This window comes from Calonectris borealis, chromosome 7 (assembly GCF_964195595.1).
Source record: "Calonectris borealis chromosome 7, bCalBor7.hap1.2, whole genome shotgun sequence".
NCBI lineage: Eukaryota > Metazoa > Chordata > Aves > Procellariiformes > Procellariidae > Calonectris > Calonectris borealis.
Genome location: NC_134318.1, coordinates 43424248 through 43441627, shown reverse-complemented (window position 1 = coordinate 43441627; position 17380 = coordinate 43424248). Strand labels below are relative to the sequence as shown.

Sequence of the window (17380 nt, the reverse complement as noted above, 5' to 3'; positions counted from 1 at the left end):
AAAGACATTGGATAAAAGCTTTGTCTTCCTTGATGTGAAGCAGATTTTTTTTCACTGGTGTCAGGGTTTCCAGGCTACCGGCTGAGAAATATCCAGAGGTATTTGTTATTGTGGTTTTATTTGACCTTTATTACCATGTGTGTTTCAAATTCTCATGAAGTAACAGGCAAAAAAACCATGTGCCAAATAAGCGACTCTCTCACCTGTTGCCAAAACAGCAAGAAAATGAAGTAAGCACTTCTGTTTTAAGAAGTACCTTAAAGACATTTCATTCTATTTAACCTTTGGCCAGTAATTGCATATAGTGTTAGCTGTTCATGCAGGCTGGCTATAATTAAGATAACTCTGCATAGTGTGTTATATTTTTGAGGGCATTGTGACGAGTAGGCAGAACAAATTTCTGTATTTTCCATGTGAATATATTGAAGATAATTCTATTCTCTCTTATATTGCCATTCTTATCCTACTGCATTGGGTGGTTCTTTTGACCTCATTAAGACTTTCTGTGGATTTGTATTATTGTGAAGGAAGAATCAGATACTCTGAGTTCAATACTCAGACTATTTAAGCATTTAATGTTTGGTATAAAAGAGTATGTTTATACTTTTTATATGCTAAATATGTACTTTTACTCTTTACATAGTATATAGTATTTATAAACAGTATAAAAGTTTATATTTAGTGTATTTAAGAATACTTTTATTAACATCAGTAGGTCTGACAATAACGGGCCGGTATTATGACCTGTGCTATTAAGGTGATGACTTTCAGTGATTGGTTGAGAAAATGTGAAAACGTCTTTCCATTCATGTACATAAATAGAATTCTAAAACTCCAGAGGCTTGTTCACAGAACTCCAGAAAAATGCATTTACACAAAAATTACTCAAAGTAGTCTCGGGCTTACTGTGCCGTGTGTTGGAAGGTCAGGCAGCGCCTCTCTCACTGTCTACTTGTGAATAAGGAATATTGTCTCATCTTCATTGGGTTTCCATGACTTACGCACTCGAAAGACTAACTTTGGGTTTTTTAGTCTCTTATTTTCTTTACACTCGAAAGGACATTGTCAAAATTATGAGACCTAAATATGGACCATCTTTTTGTATATTTGCAGAAGTTATCTTTTATTCTTTTTATTTACTTGCAGAAATACATTTTCCTATACATATTTTTTCCCTAAAGCAAATAGGTAAATACAATTCAAGCTGGGCAATCTCAGCCCATCGCAGAGTTGCTGCATGACTCTCCTGCCTTAATGCATTGTAGCATCTTTCTTGCGGTATGTATTTATAGATACATAGGTACATATATATATACATATAAGAATAAATCATGCAGCCATCCAGCTAAAAGCGCAATCATGTCAGAAATCCCGCAGCACGGTGGCAAGCACCTCCGATTGCCAGCAATGTCTGCAGTGGCATGGGCAGCGAAACAGCGCTGCGGTCTCCGCCGGTGCTGCACAGGCATCTCGCTCGGAGAAGAGCGTTCGTGGGATGGGAAGGCATCCTTTGGGTCTTGAAAAGGTCATTTGAGTCATAGGCAACACTGCCTACTCTCAGCTGTGACTATGCCACAAAAGTTAAATAGCACGTGATAATGAATGTGTATCACCTGCTGTTTATGTCATCATTTGTCTTTATATTATGCTATATTTATGTATGGTATAACAAATAATACAGCGTCTGTCATACTTGAGATTTGTGGCAAGATATTAATTGAGAGGGTATTTAAAGCTCTGAGAACCCAATGGTAAGTTCTATCTTTAGCTTTAAAAATAAATCTTTATATTTGTAGGAACCAGTTCTTATTTGCTGTATTTGGGCAATTAGTCCTATGAAAGTCAAGGGCAGCATTCACATAATAAACACGGAAGATTTGGCTTGACAACACAGCATTTTCTCAGACTTCATTGTGATGATCCCAATTCCCCAGAAGTTTGACCTGTCACTAAAAAGCCATAAAGTGTTTATTTTTCTGTCAGCAGAACATACATCCCCAAAGTACTACATGATTTCTACAGCCATTTTGCATTTTAAATTCTCTTTTATAACATGTGATGATTTCCTGACGTTTTGCTTTGTACCCTGAAACAGTGGCAGAACATAGAGGTTCATGGATGGACCTTTAAAATACTGACCTTTTACTAAAGAAGTGCAGTCTAAGTGCTTGCTTAAATGTATTAATATTAGGCTATAGCTAACAGTTCATGACATAAAAAAGTAAAATATTGTAGGATTTTCATTTCAAACTAGAATTTAGTTATCCTCAGGATGCAAATCATGTATAAACTCTTTTGCTGTACTAGGATTGTTTTCGTTAATGTGATTGAGACATCCCTCTGGAGATTGTGTGGTGCCGTCCCAGCTGGGTATCCACTGCAGCGGGCAACCTCCCATCTCCGCAGCTGAGACCTAGTAACGGTTGTTTGCACAGCGGTTAAAATCGCTGCTGCCATCAGCGTTTGGAACTGATATTATTGTTTCTAAGTGCTGTGGGTCTCAGTTGCCTACATCTGTGTGTGTCTGAATTAGTCAGCCAAAAGCAGAACTGATCTAAAAACTATGGCCCGTAATTCCTTGTAAGAAAAGCAGCCGAGTTGCTCCGTGCCATGAACAGCAAAAGGGGAATTCTCAAGATGGAGAAGTCTACTAAAGTGCTGGTTAAGCTCCGAGTTTTGGGTAAGAGGATACACATCACCAGCTTTTCATCTTCCAAGTTGCACGTACAAGGTCCAAATCTGACTTCCTCTTTCCCCTGCATTGGTTTACTTGGGAATGGACAAAGTGCTGCGCACTCCAGACTGAATCCAGAAGTGGAAAAAGATTTGTCTTTACCGAAAACTAAACAAACTTTCCTTTTGGTGCTGGGCGGACAGAAAATCTATTTATATTGCTGTCGTATCTACATTAAGAATTGCATGTAAAGACTGAATGTTTTCCTCCGCTTAACACAGAATGCTGTTGGGAGATAGGGAGCACTATCATCGCGCCGTACCGTGATCTCTGAGCATCTGCCCCTCAGGTGCCCCGGGCCGGACGGTCACAGCGGGGCCAGGAGTGCCCCGGAGCCCAGCCCCGCGCTGCGCAGGCAGGCAACGTTGGCTCAGCACCGGGCAGGGCTCGGCGTGCACAGAGATCCGCCGCAAGCGGAAGGCAGGTTGCAGCTGGACATTCACAGCCCTGCACCTGACATCTGCAGCAGAATGGGAAATTGAACCCCATTTTTACCCCCACACAGCCATTATCCACTTATTTTTGCAATATCAACATTTTTTCTTGGTTAACTAAAAAAGGAGAGGTTACATGCTTTCAGGGTTTGTTTTTAAATATGCTGTATTTCCTATTCTATTTTATTTAGTTTAAGTAAAGTTACTTAGTAAATCATATTGTTCCTTTGACATAGAGTAAAGCATCTGCTATACAGAACGCGCTGTGCTAATGATAAGATCTAAGTGCATCAAAGTTCCAGTACAATTCTTTATAATTCAGCTAGAGGGTCACCACACACAGGTTCACATTGGATCACCGATTCACATTGGTAAGAACAGATCTGCTATTTCGCTTCTCCTACTGTTTGCTTTGGTGACAGAGCTGGCAGAGGACCTGAGCCGAGGCCGGTGGCAGAGGATAGCAGGACTCCCTCCTTTCTCTCATGGACGTTTGCACAACCTCTGTCCAGTGCTTCCAGCCAGAGTCTGCATCTGCAGGTTTAGGAGCTCGGGGCTCCACAAGCTGCTCTTGCACTTTTATTTACATTTCGTTGGGGTACAATGAAACTGCTTAAAAATACTGACGTCAAATTCTTACGCAGGCAATGCTCTGATTGTACTCTCTACAAAAGAAAAACAATCTTCAGAGAAACCTAGGTCTTCTGGGTTTTCTTCACACAATGGCTGAAGGGTCGGGGGTCTCTGTCCCACCCTGCTCCCAGCAGGTCGCTCAGGGACCTGTCCAAGCGGGTTTGAGCATCTCCGATGATGGAGCCCCACAGCCTCCCTGGGCAGCCTGCCCCTGGGTCCGACCATCCTCACAGTAAAAAAGCTTTTTCTTATGCTTAGATGGGTTTCCCTGTATTTCATTTTGTGCCCGTTGCCTCTTCTCTTTTCCGTGGGTGCCTCAGTTATACAAAAACGTCTCACCTCCTATTCATTTTGAGATTTGCAGGCTCCCAAGATCGTGCAGTAGGCTGCCCATGTGTCCATCTGAATAGGAAGCCACACAGTTTGTTGTGCAGATTATTGTATAATTTGCTAAAGAAAATTGTATTCTTTATTGTCATTTTTGGCATGAGAAAAAAGTCTGTGTGATTTGCAGCATCATTTTCAATTGCTTAAGGAGGACTGAAGCAAAGAGGGGCTCTTCTGGTGCTTGGCTGGTGGAGTTGTACGCTGTATTTCTCTCAGTTTCGGCTTGAAAAAGCTCTTTGTGTGTTCTAGAAATTGGATTGAGCCTTTCATGGATCATGTCACAGAATAAGATTTGTTATTACGATATAAAAGTCACTGTCATTCTGTGGAGAACACCAATTTGATATCTTTCAAATCACTAGTAATACAGCATCATTTTAGGATAAATGTAAGTGTAATGTAATTATTTGTAGAAGGAAAATAATACGCTAGAGCTCACATTACATACTGGTCTAATTCATTTGCTTGGAAATAAAAAAGTGTTTTCCTGTTGAAATTTCAAACTAAGTATTATTCTGTACTGGTGAAAATTGCATCAGCAGAAAATGCAGTCCTGCCTAGTAGGAGGCTGAAAATCAAATCGCCTTACTTTCATTATCCTCACTTGAACCTTGTGATCGTTTTAAGACTCCTGATCTTTCCAGAAAGAGCCTTAATTTGTACTGAACTCATTCATTGCTCAAAGCATTAAGAAACATCAGGATGGACCCAGAGCAGAAGTCTGATTTCGAGGTCTGAGTTGGCCAACTTCTCTGAAGTCAGGAGGTTCGTATCTCAGATCCCATCACCCTCCTGCAGCAGACTCCTTCCTACCCTTGAGGTTGCCACCTAATTAACCTCTCCCTGCAGACGCTGAGGGCCACGGGGGCAAATCTTCAGCCCGCCGAACAGTGGAGAGTAGGTGCTCGCTTCCAGCACTGTGAGAGTGCAGTGTTCGTGGTCTCTAACTCTATAAAATTATGTAGGTATTTATCTGGTGTGAAACAGTTCAGCTCCAGTGCCGACACCAATTACGTAGGATTGCACCTGAGGAGAGCATCGCTCTTACGCCGCTGCCACTTTATGGTTGCGACTTGCAGTAAACTGTCCTTTCCCGAAACGAGCACAGCGGTGCTACGTGCGTGCCTTTAGCCAGGGGTCTTGTAGGCAAAGGGACTCGGGCAATACGTAGTAAGCATTTCTCAGAAACGCCTATTTATTCTAATCAGGTGCAATCTTGGAAGAAGGCTGTCAGGATAATTATAGACCTTCTGGCACTGACAAAGGGCAGGTTCTTCGCTGATGCTTTATTGCAGGTTTGTGCATGCGACGCATTGCCAGATTAATTCCCTTAGGAGTGAGCTCGTGGGGTGCATGAGAACACAAAATAAAGATTAGTGTTGATTTTCAAGTTTGGCGGCACAAAAACAGGAAAGAAAAATAAAACAAGATGAGTCTCTTCAGTCGCTCCTCTAAAGTCTCCACTCTTTGACAAATTTTACACAAAGCTGTCACTTCTCTCTAGCTTGAAATACAGCGTAGCATTTCGCTGCTGAGTTCCTCTTTGATCACACCGATAGACCATCCTTCCACATAAGGAGCTGTCGGAGGTCCCTTGGCAGGGCCCTCGAGCCCCGCGGTTTAATAACGGACTGCGGGTTTGGGTCGCTGCTCAGCTCCCGGCGTCCGCGCCCTGGCTGCTCCGTGCACGCGAAGAAGTCCTGCCGTCCTGGAGGATTTTCTAGAGAGGGTTAAAAATCCCCTCCCGAGTTGGCAGTTACTGAAGTATTTTCTATCTTACCTTGTTAAAGAACAGAAGATTCCCAGGCTGCTGACCAGGGGAAGGCTGAAACGGAGGAGAAAAATGAGGAAACGTCAGCACCTCGGATCACGCCTCCCCTAGAAGAGCGCATCACTCATTTCCGAGACATGCTTCTGGAGAGAGGGGTAAGAAATGCGTTTGCTTTCTTTGACATACCTCACTTATGAAAATAGGGCATCACCTAGGACCACTACAGGAATCATTTCGTAACTATGACGTAGCAGTCAAAGGAAGAATTGTTGAGAGGGATTTTTCTGTCTATTAACTGTGTAGGCTTTGTGGTACTTTACTGTGACTTTTCTTCTGGCCGTGCAGAACTGACAGCGCTTTGCAGGTGCAGTTCCAAATAAATTCCTAAGAGAGACCCAAAGATAGCCAGAGGCGGTAGCTCCTCCAGCGCAGACCAGTGGCTGGGCAGGGCATGGGGACCGTAGCCACACGCCATCCCGGGGGTCCCACACGGACCCCAGAGGTGTTCGTTACATGATGAACAAAGGATGAAAGATGTGTTGTGTATCACCTGAAAGACAGCACCAGGCTCAGAAACATTCCTGGCAAGCTCTTTGCTTTTTTTTGGCATTGGAGAGGTTTCATCACCACAAACTCCAATGATCCTAGCAGTGGGAAGGCAAATTCACTTACCAGCCACCCAAAATCTTCCCAGTCTGTTAGGAAGGGACACGCTGGAGTCTCAGGAGGGTTAAGAAAACCTGCCCTTTTCCCTGACTGTCCTTGGACTCCCTGGAGAAGAGCTGGTGGTTCCAGCTGAGGCTGGGGTGCCGGAGCGTGGGATGCTCAGGGACAAGAAGAGGTGGCCGCTCCGCAGCCAGCCAGGAGAGAGCACCGGGAGCATCGCTCCCTCCCGCATCCAGGCCAGCGCAGACCTGGCGGCTGCGGAGCTGGTACAGGTTACGGGAGGGCTCGGAGTTGTTGCAGCCATTTTACCATGACCTAATCAAGATTAGGAGTCGATAGGTGGAGCATGAATTCAATTCGCAGATAGAACCCATCGGTGCTATGAGCCTCGTGACCAGTGGTGAAATACGAATTACAGATCGCGTAATAGCATCCAGTGACTGACTTTGTAACGAGCTCCGGCCTGACTTTTGTTTTCTGTGGTAGCGCTGTGTTGAACTGGTGGCGTAAAGATTTCTGTCAGTATGAGGAATTTTGGATACTGTTATTTGTAAACATAAAATCACCTCCACAAAAGTTCATCTCACAGTGTCCTTTCTTCCAGAGAACTGACGATTTTGACATGAATGGAATTAATAAGCATACCAGATTAGGTTCTAATCTTGCAAATGTAAACGGGTGTATAATGGAGCAGCGTATGCAGATTTTATACCTCCTTCCAACAGATATGTATTCTATAGAAGTTCATGTAATTTCTGTAAAAAAAAAAAAATCCAAGGTCTCTGTTGTTAGGCAGCAAAACCTATAAAATTTATCACTAGTAATCAGCAGACTTTAAAAGTAGATAATTAGAGCTTCAGAAACTCAACAGTAGATTATCTCCACACCAGACCTGCTTTATTAATACATTTTGTTATTTATGCTTAAAAAATGCAGAAGTGCCATAAATGAATACTGGTTGAAGACTTCTGCTGGCATATTTTAAGTCAGGGGGCAATAAGTCAAAATTTGAAAGTATTAGGGATGTGCTATAATAGGATTCCTCAAGTGTTTCCAGCGTAAGAGTCAGACTTGCTCATAAAAATGAGAAATTCAGGAAATTAACTGTTTGGGTTTGCTATTAGTTAAAAATGTATGTATAATAGGTTACTTTGCTTTTGCCCTGAGCGCTTTTTAAATGTCTAGACAAGCCGCTGGTTACCACCACCTGGTTGGCATTGCTTGAAATGCAGTGAGGCCATTAGTGTTATTTTAAACTAATTATTTAATGAATGTCTCCTGCCATTTTTCTCGTAATGTTATTATTTCTCAAGAAGTTACTTGATGGCATTACAAAGAGCTTGAACTAGATGGAGTTCTTCAGTGTAGTTCTAAATCTTCCTATGTAAATTATGTCAACAGAAGAATATTTATTGTAACATTTTAAAAATATATGTGATTTTTGGTATAGCTCCAAGACAAAGGCACTATTCTTAAGTCTGTGGCATGTTTTCCTATGTAAAAATGTAATCTCTGATATCCTCCTGGAAGTTTAAAAGTTTCCACAAAATCCTGAGGGAAAGGGGAAAATTCAAGCCTCTTCCTGGCTCCCTCACAGCCACGGCATCAAAATATCCACTTTCTATAGTCTGCATTTCTAGGAAAGTCTTCTCTTTGCTGGGATGCTGTCAGTGAAACACGACTTTTTTAAAGGATTGCAAATATTATTTTTTCTCAACATTTTACCTTCTTAATACTGGGGAAAAAAAAGGGGGTTCGTGGGGTCCTAATCCCCACCTTCACATCTCAAAACAATTCTTGCAGCCTCAGCGTTACCTTAAAAAATAAAGTAAAAAACCCAAATAAACAAGGGTTTGTTTTTTTTTTTTTTCCCCAGTCTGTTTTTCAGACCCACAGAGCCCCTCTCTAGAAGGACAAGCAACTGAATCCCACTTTTTAATACCTTTCAGTGGGCGTTGCCAGTTGGTTTGGGATGCAGGTGATGATGCGGGAGGGGGGCTCCCGGCTTGGGCGCAGGGTGGTCCTTGTCGCTGCTGCCCCTCTCAGGGGGGCTCCTCTCAGCCCTTTGCCACTCCATCCTTGCTGGTTTTGTCTGTTTCGGTAGCTTGTGTCCGGGGTGGACATCGTTCCCTACCAGAACAACATCTCCTGAAAGCTGGGAATCCTTTGCTGATGACGGTAAATGCGTCTGCTGAAAATATCAGGCACTTCACCTTTCTGTTATAATCTTTTAGTCAAAGCCAAAATCTCAACCTACCATCATTGCTGGGCTTCCAAAGTGAATTAAAAATAAAATCAGCTATTCAGATAGATGTCCTTTCGCTTCTAAACATACTGCTCAACCTCAGTAAGTTGAATTTTTGTGAGTTCTTTCCCTGTACTTTGCACTCTGGTTAAGAGCAGGATTTGAGAACTGGAAACCCACGACAAGCTCAGATGTCTCTTCTCCTTTTCATCTGTGGTGATACCAGGCCACAGAAGTCGTCATTTATTCGGGGAAGAGGCCACCCCCACCATCCCCAGTGCATGTGTTCCCTGGTTGAATGTCCCATAGTAGGGAAGAAGACCACAATGCAATACACGCTGGGAGATTAGTCAGAATATGGATATTTTATATGTGTTTGCAGAGCTCCAAAATGAGTAGCCTGAACAGCATATGACACGTATAGCTAGAATTAAATTATAACTATCAGTAGTCAACATTTATTTTAGGTATATGTCTGCAGTATGTGAAATGTAATAATTACTAAACAAAAAATCATAAACAGGAATGATTAGATGATAAATTAGGCCGAGCTTAACTAGCTTCCTACTGGGAACAAAGCTGATGTCCAAGAGAGAGTATAAAAGACATCCTGAAAAAAAGGATTCCTGCTGCTGATCCTTCTGAAGGGGGAAAAACCCCAGACCTCAGGACTTCGGCACCTGCGTGGGCGCGGAGGGCGAACCGCGAGCTGCGAGAAGAGGGGGTTGGAGCAGGCAGCCCTGACTCACTGCGCATCCCGGAGGTTAGCCTGGACCTCGCCATTTCCAGTGCCCACCGCTCTGAAAGGAAACCCAGCCCGTTTGAACCCACTTTGCTTCATCAGAGCTTTTCTGTTTGACTGTTAATGACTCTATTTTAATTATACTTCACATACTTAATTTTTTAGTGAATTTACTCTTCTTTGTAATTAAGATGGAGTGATTAGAATATTTTATGGTACTCCAGAGTTTTCTGTAACAAACTAATTAACAGTGATGTTGTACAAGGTACCGAAATCGGGCTGGGGATTTCAGTCCCGCGCTCCCAGACTGTCACGTTGCAAAAGCCCCGGGCAAAGGGGACTGGGCGGGTGGGGGACCTGCTCAGGTTCGTGGTGGTCCTTACAGCCCGCTCACCGTTCAGAGGTTTTGGAGGAGATGGAAGAACCTCTGTAGGAGCGTGGTATCCTCATTTTATGTGGCTGCAGGAACACGAGTGATGCACGGGGCTTGGGTGGACACCCGGGGTCCCGGTCCGGAGAGCTGGATTCAGCGGAAAAGAGGAGAAGCCTCGAAATGGAGGAGATGTGGCAGCCGTGCTGTTGGGGGGAAGCGGCACATTTACTACAAAAACATGGTGCTTTGAAGATGTTCACTATTAGTTCTCCAGTGTGCGCATGCGTTGACAGCCTCATTTGGGTAATAATTCAAGTTTTGGAAGAGGAAGGGAGTTAAAGCTGAGACAATTGCTTAAATGGAAATTGGTGCTTCTGATGTACAAAGGGGATAATAAAATGGCATTTTCCTTTCTGCTGCAGATTCTTTCCTTCAAAAATGTGGAATGAGCGTCTCCCAGATACTCACTGAGATGTCCTAGAGCAAATCAATACTAATGGTGTGGGGGCGACCAGAGCATTGCCAGAACCAGATTAAAATTCAACTTCCAACCGCTCTGAGGCATCCTTTAGAGGGTTCATTAGCTTTCTGAACTACTCTTTTGCGTCACCTTGGAACATTTTCTTCCTTCACATCCTTATTAAAATTCCTTAATGCAACTGTGTTTGTGTACTTCACAGGTTTCAGCATTTTCTACGTGGGAAAAAGAGTTACACAAAATAGTATTTGATCCACGCTACCTTCTACTAAATTCAGAAGAACGTAAACAGGTGAGTAGTACCTCCAGCGTGGCTTCTGATTGGCAGCAAACATCTCCCAAATTAACCGTACTAACAGAGCACTTATCTTGGTAGGATAAAAAGAATTGCGTAAAATTAAAATTTCTTTTTTGAGTTTTTCAGTGAGAGTCGTGATTTAGGCTCTGCTCATAAGAAAGTGCTGTCTCCTTTGAATAGCAGGTGGTGAGTTTGCACATAGAGACGAGCTACGGTCTCTTGGGCTGTAGGAACAACTCCTACTGAGTCTGGGAAACTGGGCTGTAGAAAGGGAAATGGCCATAAGGTAATGTTTCCTCTCTGAATTATTTAAATGTTCTAGAGAGACTACTTCGTTTTTATTACTTGGAATATTTTCTAGGAGTTTGGCAGTATTTACTGCTATATTTTGCAATAACTAAACTTGTTAGACATAAATGGATAGAGCGCTGTGGCTGTGCTGGTGTCTGTTTGAATGGGTTTAGTTTTTCTGGCAGGCTGCAAAGGGAAGTGGACTTTTTGCTGCCTTGTTTATTTGGGCATTAATTATCAGCAGGGATCTAAAAGGACCCAAGGGCTGCAGATTAGTCTAAAAATTTAGGAGGGATGCAAGGACCTTGCAGAGAATGTGAATGCTTCTATTCTGTAGTTATTTCTCTTCCTTACCAGTCTTCTGTCATCCTCAAGAAGGAAGAATTTTGAATATGGAATTGTCCGTTTTTTAAATAAACGCGATGAAAAATGTACTTATTCCTGTTCCATCGCACTGGGGCCCGTATTGTCTTCTGATTCTCCAGAGAACTTCCTGTCGGTATTTACTGAGGGACTGGACACATACATCTTCATTTACTCCCTTTCCAATATTTTCTTTCTTAAGAAAAAAAGTGAAATAAAAAAAATAAGGAAATACGGGAATGAAAATGTAAGAGAAACTGCTAGAATGGAAAATACTGCTAGACAAGAGACTAAGCAGGGAGTTTTGTATTTATTTTAGGGAATCAGCAAGGACAAAACCTAGACCTTGATGAGTCAATCAAGATCTATCACTTCTTTCAGTTTATCAGCCTTGGAGATGACATAATAAAAATACATCATGAATACATATGAAGCACTGCCGAGGGGGCCCTCGTTTGTGGGGTATATTTAATACTCAAGGAAAGGGTTATGAAAAGCAAGTATTTGGTAGTCCTGTAGGTAGAAACCCGTAGTCAGCAGTAATTCAGGCTCAGAGCTAAGGGGGAAGAGGGTGATCGTCGGTTGCTCTCCTGCAAAATAGGGTTAAAAAACCAGTAAGCTTGGGAGCACATGCCAGGTGTGTGATATATTTCAGCTACTAAGCTTGAAGTTAAGACTTCTAGACGTTCATTATGAGTAGTGCCATTTAATTAGACCTCATTTTCCTCCAAGAAGTGGTTTAAGAAGAAAGTTAGACTCGGGCAAGAGTAGATGCCTGATTTAATGAAAGTACTTCTTGAAGTGCCACTCAAATTAGTAGAGGACATTATTTAGGTTTATGGAAACATTTGCCTTCACAGATGCTGACTGTGTGGCCTGAATAGCGAGCGTCTGAATACTTTTTAAATTATGCGAATGAATTTCTGTTGGAGGGAGTTAGAGGTTGGAAGTGGCTCACAATGGAAGTGAGGAAGGAAGGAAGGGAGGAAGGAAGGGAGGAAGGAAGGAGTGCTGGAGCATGGCTGGCTGTACTGCAGTTTTCTTCTCTCCATGGTCAGGCAGGTGGGTTGGAAAGGGCAAGGAAAGCGGTTTGACTGTGATCTGCAGGCGTCTGAGGGAACTTCCTCTTGACTTGAACTTGTGTTGAGGTGGGTTTGACTTCCAGGAGTGCAAGCTCTGCTGTCGCTGGGTGTCCTTACACGGCCCGAGGAACAGAACGATCTGTATTGAACATCTGCGGTTTGCTCCTCTTACTTACCAATATTTTCCAAGGGGTTATTAACAGTTGAAAGATGCTACTATGTTTAAGCAAGGAACAGTGAAGGGTAAAGGAGCAACTGATTAAAATAATGAGCTGTTAATTTTGATTTATTACCTTCATAGTAGCTTCACTGATACCAGAAAGGCGAGCAATAACAGTGTCACCTACTTTATTTGTTCCATTTTTTCCATCTCCTCTTACACTCAACTTGTGCAATTGCATACAGTATAATATATTTAGATTTCCTGGGGTTTTTGTAGTACTTCTTTCATGGCCATTTTTTGATGTTTACTTTTCCAGTGCTATTTCTTCCCTTTTCCACATACCATACTAAATACCAGTTGTAATTTGGTTACTTTAGTTTTCATGAAATGTAGATTTGCACCTGTGCATCCTCATGGCTGATGAGAAAGCAACTGTGGTAGTAACCGTAGCAATCACATTCAATGTATGTAATTTGTGATGAAAAGGATGGTGAATATGGAAAGCTAATAGCATTTTGAGAGCAGCTCTTTTATTCAACAAGTTAGTGTGCCACACTTGTTAGAGCGTGAAACTAGCAGGGCCAGATTTTTGGTATTAAAAATGTGATTAAAGCAGTTGGCAAAATTTTGTGACATAGTGAACTCCTTAACTCCTTTCAAGACACCAGAAATCCTGATGCTGAGCGCCCTGCTGCATATTTAGCTGCCAAATACTGTTAGAGGAAGGTTGTCAACCATTCCAAACACATTAAAGCTTTCGGGTGTATGTGTACAGAGGATCATGTGTAAGCTCATGTTTTTTGACAACTGATCTGAAAGGTCTTCAGGCTTTTTTGGGGGTAACCTACGGAATATTGATGTTTAGCATTATAGACATTTTCAGGAATTCCAGCAAGTTGGGAAAGATGCGAGATCCGAACTAAATAATGCAGTCAGTTGTACAGATGCACAAAAATAATGCTATAGGCATGAAAATGCGAGCAAGAACTGAAGTCAGGAAATTTTGATTTATGTTGCACTTGATGTTTGAATGAAGATGTTATCTGTCTGAAATACACCTTTCTCCAGCTTTTATTTTGTGAGAACATGATCAGTGCTGCATGAAGCAGATTCAGCGGCATGCGAGTCAGCCTATACTGAGGGCAGATAGAACTGTAGGTCGTGAGATTGACGACCCTTTGATCAAGCATAAATACTGTAAAGGCTTTGTTAATAAATACTGTATCTTGTTTCCCTTTCTTGGAAAGATATTTGAACAGTTTGTCAAGACCAGGATCAGAGAAGAGTACAAAGAAAAGAAAAATAAATTGTTGTTAGCCAAAGAAGAATTTAAAAAGCTCCTTGAGGAATCCAAGTTATCACCAAGGTATGGCATTGCCTTATGAAGATCTGTTAAGATAAGCTTTCTCATTTAGCCTGTGCTTATCAGCCCCGGAATGCCGTAACACTGAACATACTCTTTATAGCAAGCTTGTACATCCATTGTTACAATGCTGTGTTGACATTTCTTCCTAATATTTTACAATATTTTATTATATTACTGGGAAAGGGAACGTACCGTTTCTCTCTCTGTTCCTTTTTCTCTCTCTCTCTGTCATTAAGAATGTGTAATATTTTGCATAACACATTTATTTTATATGCTTATATAGTATAATTATAGAACACACACGCATAAATATTAGCTATATATAATCAGTGCCTGAATGTTGAATCTTTTTTATATTAGGCATACAGGTGCAACTGGTGAAAAACTGTGTTTACGTTTGTTTTTTGATGGAAGAGAAATATGATTTAACAAAGTTAGTATTAATGCCACATCACTAAATTAAAATAAACCATGCAATGCAGTAATTTATTTTGATTTTTAAGTAATGGATCCAAACCTGCACAGTAGTGAATGCAGTGCTTAGGATAGCACTTGCTCGTTTGTAAGTTATATGAAAATAAAGAGGTTTATATGTTATAAGTCCGGTTAAATTGTTGGAACTAAGAAATTACAGTTTTCTCTACGCAGGTAATTGTACAGCACTACCTGCCTAGACACATAGATACAAACAACACATCAGGCTCTATGGAAGTAATAATTACAAGAGGTTTTTTTACCACAAAACTGAGGGTATTCTGGGCTAATGTAGGAGCTAAACGCTGGTGCCAGCAAGGATGTTTTCAGTCTGCAGGGGCAAAATCGTGCTGGCCTACAGGACAGAGAACATTTTACCGGTTAATGTTTTTGTTGAGCTGACTGTGAGACCACAGCATCAGAGCGACTCATCTACCTGCAATAGTCTCTGGCTTGATTTTGGTATGCAATCAAATGCCATGTTTGCATTGGAAAATGCTGGACCTGACGATGAAATGCTCAGGCAAAGCTGCCTGGGGGTTTCTATTGCATTGTGCCCATCACTCAAAGTTACAATTAATTTTTTGCTATTTTTAGGGAAGATCAAACTAGCGTGGTATTTCATCAGGTGTTGTGTACTGTTGACAGTCAAAGAGCATTTGTTTGCAATTGGACAGTTTGCAGTTGTGTGGTTTTCTGCTCTATTATCGGCTAATTATTGAAATACTGGCCATAAGTACCAGCAGGCATAGATTAAAGCCGCAGTAACCTGGGCTGCAGCAAATACTGTGTTAATGACTCAAAATTGTCCTGTCAGCTATCACCCAGATTTTTCTAACCCAAAAAATGGAAGTTGGCTATCGCAGGCTGATCCATGAGTCCGGAGCCCGGGCAGTTCTGGCATGGTCTCGCCTCCCTCGTCCCGGGGGCTACCGTCATGTTCCTGTCAAATATTCCCCAGAACACCCATTTTTAGTGTCTGTGTGAAAAGTGAAGTGAGGTCCAGGTCAAAGAGTCTGAGTGTGGATTGACGAAGTCGCAGCTCTAAAATGTCTCTCTTTTCTGCAGAACAACGTTTAAAGAATTTGCAGAGAAATACGGAAGAGATCAGCGGTTTCGCCTTGTTCAGAAGAAGAAGGACCAAGAGCATTTTTTCAATCAGTTCATACTTATTCTTAAAAAGAGGGACAAAGAAAACAGGATACGGCTACGGAAAATGAGATAAAAACTCCTGAAACTGGCAATAAATACGCAAGTCAATGCTGTGACTGCAGTACGAAATTCAAATGAAGGCTAAAGCGTTCGGGGTTAAACTTGCAACAGCTTGACGAGGAAGCGGATATCCCTGAGAAAAACTTTCTCTAAACAGAGTTTATTGAACATATATTGAATTTGTGAAGGTTGTTCTGCAGGAATCTGAAGGATATTTTGTTCTCAAAAAATTAATGTTTCATATTGAAGCTCTCTTTTGTACAACATCCAGAGTTTGATGCATTTCTAATTGCCGTGATATGTCAATCCCTTAATTGTTTTAATTATGCAAATTACTTGTAATATACACAAATTATGAATCCAATGCAGATTTGTAATTAAGCAGAAGCAGATGCCATCCATAACAATCTCAAGATATTTTCATCATTTAGGGGAATTATCTAAAGCAATCTTTTGGCAACTTTATGCATTAACATAAAGTGTTTAGAGGTACGGTGGTATGCAGGAATTCGTTACCCGGTGTTCATACGTCTCTGTCCAGTTCTTTGAGTAGTAGTAATAAGATATTAATTGTTAATCTTAGTGAAGAGTGTGAAAATCTTGGCTTATGTTCCATAGGAAAACTCTAAGTTTCAGAAATGGCTTTCTACTAGCGTGAATGGTGCTTTCAGGCACACAGGCGATGGCAACGCTCCTCCGTCAGAGTTCCTAGAGAGGTTCTTTTGTAAAACCATCACAGTATGATTTCAATTATGTTACTGTATGTGAAAAGTCTGCATGAGATTTTTCTCATCATATTTGTATAAATAAATATTTAACTTTTTTAATTAATAAACATTTTAAGCCAATTTGGGGGGGCTTTAAGTTTCTAAACTTTTTGAAATATTGGGTAAAATAGGGCAGGTCTCATGGTTTTTGCTTGAGAGGTAGAAAACCAGAGCGAGCTCCTACCGCTCACGATTTGTATGCAAATTCCATTAATATCAGTTGGAGTTCTGAGCATATTGAGAGCAAAACAGTCGCTCAGACTATGAAGGTGGGATGTCATGGCTAGAGAAAATCAGCACAGCTCCGCTGTATCCCTTCCTTAATGCTGAAGGAAAGGCACACTCTCCTCTGTCTGTGATCATAATTATTTTCTCAGTTGACTTGATTTTTAAGTTATTACTCGTTAGATTTATAGATTTCTATTTGGTAGGAGTGATTTTGGTATTTTCCCCAGCTAATGGTAGTTTTTCTTTAGATGTGTGCTGGATATTTTTTATAATCAAGGAAATAAGTTTTCTAATGCTTTGGAAAACTGAACTCAGAATAATTCAAAGAGGAGTACTTAATGTACGGTGTGTTTTAGAAGGTATGTAGAGTTTCAGACTTCCACAAAAAGTTGTCATTTGTTTCTATGAGGGCAAGACCTGACCCAAAATTGTTGGCGTGAGCGAGGAAACGCGGTGCCGTGTCGGAGCCACCGGTTGAAGAGATGCTGCCAGTGCTGTCTCACCTCTGCAAGTGAGGGCGGTACTTCGGGAGCGAGCGCGCGGGAGTGCGAGCCGGTAGATGCAATTTGATTTTACACGGCTTGTGAGACTCGTGATAGCCACTCACTCACAATTTCATTTAACAATTATTTTCACATCACTGGAAGAGCCTGGTTCGCTCCCACCCCTGTGT

At 41.6% G+C, this 17380-nt stretch overlaps 1 protein-coding gene across 1 annotated transcript in view; it reads left to right on the top strand.

Moving 5' to 3' along the window:
* TCERG1L (transcription elongation regulator 1 like) overlaps positions 1-15736 on the top strand; it is a 95667-nt gene extending 79931 nt beyond the window's left edge. Inside the window, exons 9-12 of the mRNA XM_075155307.1 lie at positions 5979-6114; positions 10666-10755; positions 13908-14026; positions 15569-15736. Coding sequence (XP_075011408.1) covers positions 5979-6114; positions 10666-10755; positions 13908-14026; positions 15569-15725 — 502 coding nt within the window. The 3' untranslated portion in view covers positions 15726-15736. The remainder of the gene's footprint in view (positions 1-5978; positions 6115-10665; positions 10756-13907; positions 14027-15568) is intronic.
* The last annotated feature ends 1644 nt before the right edge of the window (positions 15737-17380 follow it).